Source organism: Gastrolobium bilobum, unplaced genomic scaffold (genome assembly GCF_033153095.1).
Source record: "Gastrolobium bilobum isolate Gb01-03AN ecotype WA unplaced genomic scaffold, APGP_CSIRO_Gbil_v1 utg18211, whole genome shotgun sequence".
Taxonomy (NCBI): Eukaryota; Viridiplantae; Streptophyta; class Magnoliopsida; order Fabales; family Fabaceae; genus Gastrolobium; species Gastrolobium bilobum.
The window spans coordinates 141,901-145,210 of NW_026896264.1; the positions used below are offsets into that span (position 1 = coordinate 141,901).

General features: G+C 36.9%; 1 protein-coding gene across 1 annotated transcript; it reads left to right on the plus strand.

The window, feature by feature from the left end:
- The first annotated feature begins 922 nt into the window (after positions 1–922).
- LOC133298495 (uncharacterized) lies at positions 923–2,197 on the plus strand. Its single transcript, XM_061497791.1, has 2 exons — positions 923–1,420; positions 1,472–2,197. Exons 1-2 carry the CDS (start codon positions 923–925, stop codon positions 2,195–2,197), a joined length of 1,224 nt encoding a protein of 407 aa, XP_061353775.1.
- The last annotated feature ends 1,113 nt before the right edge of the window (positions 2,198–3,310 follow it).

The window sequence follows — 3,310 nt, forward strand, 5'->3', positions numbered from 1 at the left end:
TTTTATTTTTATTTTTACCCTTACTGATTTTATTTTTTTAAAATTATGGTTTATGTGAGGTACAATTGATCCAAACGACTTGCTCTATGAACCAGAAATTGAAAAGATAGCAAGGGAGAATAGAAGGCTCACTAAGGAGCGAAAAGAAAAAGAAAGAGTGAACCGATCACTCTTCCAAGGAGAAACATCAACTATGGCTGAAGAAATACCATATGAGGATAACATGGAGAAATTCCTCAACCCATCATTTGCACCTGTCTCTTCTGCAATCATCATTCCACCAATCCAGGCCAACAACTTTGAAGTTCATCTGGCCTTCTTGTAGCTGTTCCAGAACAATCAATTTTCAGGGGAGGACGACTATGATCCCAATCTTCATGTGTCGGGATTTTTGGAGCTATGTCAGCTTCACAAGCATAATGGAGTTAGCACTGATGTTATTCGTCTGATTCTTTTTCCTTTTACATTGAAAGGAAGAGCAAAAGAATGGCTAAGGAATGAACCGGAAAGGAGCATCACTTCATGGGATGACTTTGTGGTTAAATTTAGAAAGAAGTTCTTTACTCTTTCTAAATTCATGCAGAAGAAGCGAGAGATTGATCATTTCTCTCAACATGATAGTGAATCGTTTTACACAGCTTGGAGGAGATTCAAAGGCTTATTGACCGCTTGCCCACAATATTCTGTTCAAGCAGGAGATAAAGTGAGGCTCTTCTACCATAGTATATGCCCTAATGATAGAAAATTTCTGAATGCGGCTGCTAATGGATCATTAGTTTACAAAGCTCCAGTTGCATCTCTACAACTCATTGAAGAATTAGCTGCTGAAGAGAATGAGGATATACCCAGCTCCAAAAGAGGCATTCTGCAAGTAGATAGACTTGACATCTTGATGACTGGTTAACAGAGTTTGCAGAAGCAGATGAAATCTCTCACAAAAATAGTTGCTAAGAATCAAATCTCTGCGATCAATGCTGAGGAACCAGTAGTATGTGACATATGTGCTGAAGGACATTTGACTGTGAATTTCCTGTTAGCTCAACCTTCAGAAGTCAACTATATGGGAAACTCGCAAAGGAACAACTACCAAGGTAATAATAACACGGGTTGGAGAAATAACTCAGGTCTCTCTTACAATACACAACCACAACATCCTGTTCCATCTAGCTCATATTCAGCTTTGGAGAAATTGGTGGAAACCATGGCTTCAACCACCAATGCTTTCATTCAAGAGACAAGATTGACCTTCAAGACTCAAGAGCCATCGATCAAGAATCAAGAGGCTTTAATCCAAAATCTTGAAACTCAAATTGGACAGTTGGCCAAGCAATTAAATGAAAGAACTCCGGGGATAATGCCTAGTGATACTGTGGTTAATCCAAGAGAGTACTGTAATGCAATCACCACTCAGAGTGGGAAGGTGATTGAACCTTAAGATAAGCCAGCCAAGATAGACAAAAAAGGGCCAAAGGATGAGGAAACAAAAGAGGAGGATACTAAGAAAGAAGAGACTCCTAATTATGATGATGTAACCTACTTTGGAGGAGCAATCAATCGTAATAAGAAAACTACAAATAAACCTCCATCAGGATTCAGTCAACCAGATCCTTATGCAAAAGCCCCATACCCTCTTCGGCTGAAGCAAGACAAAGAAAAGCAGCAGTACTCGAAGTTTATGGAGATGTTCAAGAAGTTGCAAATCAATATTCCTTTCTCTGAAGCCTTGGAGAACATGCCTCTTTATGCAAAACTCATGAAGGGTCTCTTGTCAAACAGGCATAAGCTCAGAGAGATGGAAACAATAGCTTTAACTAAAGAGAGTAGTGATGTGATCAAAAAGGGGTTGCCGTCTAAAGTCAAAGACCCAGGGAGATTTAGTATCCCTTGTACGATCGAGAATGTTAAAGTAGGAAGAGCTCTATATGATCTGGGAGCCAGTGTCAACTTGATGCCTCTTTCTTTTGCACGATCTTTGGGGATAACGGAGATGAAATCTACCTTGATGTCTCTTCAATTTGCTGATAGATCCATCAAAAGGCCAGAAGGAGTGCTAGAAGATGTCTTTGTAAAGGTAAATGATTATATATTTCCAGCGGATTTTGTTGTGCTTAATATGGAGGAAGATGACAATATGCCTCTCATCTTGGGGAGACCATTCTTAGCAACTTCTAGGACATTGATTGATGTGGAAAAATGATAGATGATCTTTAGAGTTAATGGTGGTGAATTCAAGATGAATGTTTTTAAGGCCATGAAGCATCCTGAAGATAAAAAAGACTGCTTTCAGATCGATGTAATTGAAGAAGCAGTCTCATAGAAGATCCTTGAAGAAGCAAATCCTCCCACTATTGAAGATCAGTTTGCATACATTTTGCACTCCTCGGAGTTACTGAATGATGATCAACTAACTGAGGTAGTTAAAGCCATCGATTCAACTGAAGTTTCAAATGCACGGAAAGAAGAGCTAGTTGAATTGATCAGGAAACCTGAAGGTCAAGTTTACTATATTGTTGAAAAAGAATGTTGAGGAAAGAAACAAGAAGAAAATTCATCAGAAATATGAGGAATGTTGCGACATCGTAAAGTAATAAAATGTACTGAGTACGAGATCGTTCCCACGAGGATCAGAATTTTCAAGCACTAGTTCGCTAATTGCGTCTTAGTTGAACAATCAAAAGTTAGGTTTGAGAGAATAGTGATTTGAAGAACTTAAAATTAAAAACAAGTAATAACATGCAATTAAGAAATTTCAGAATTAAAAAGAATGAATAAAAGATGATGTTGATGAAGAATTTAAAATAAGCGTAGTTAAGGTTTCGACTTCCCTCAATATCCTCAATATGTTATGAATTAAACATTCAAGAATTTGTTTCTTAATATATTGTCAATCAATTCTTTCTAAGTTAATTAGGGCTCAATTCCTTGTTACCCTAAATTTATGTGATCTTGAAAGAACTCTAGTTCCCTGATTATTCCCTAAGAAAACATGCATTAAGATCAAGAATTTCAAGATTGCATAATTACCCTATGTCTATCCCTAGATCACAAGGATTATGATAAATTTACCAAGTAAGGGTTCATGCACCAACATCCCTATTGTTATACAATTCCCCGAAATCATTCTATAAGGAGCAAACTCATAGAAAGCAATAAAGACAATTAATTTATTCAATTATAAAAAGAACAGGATTCAGAGACAATTTAATTCATAAACATAAAGATTCAATTGGTTTCCATCTACCCTTAACTACATAAAAAAAACTACTCTAGCATACTGAATTCAAAAGAAATAATAAAGAAAAGAGAACCC

Bases quoted from the DNA above. Each gene is read 5' to 3' on its own strand.
- LOC133298495 (XM_061497791.1), top strand. From the start codon at position 923: ATGAAATCTCTCACAAAAATAGTTGCTAAGAATCAAATCTCTGCGATC. The intron at 1,421-1,471 runs GTGATTGAACCT...AAAGGGCCAAAG, and splicing joins TCACCACTCAGAGTGGGAAG to GATGAGGAAACAAAAGAGGA.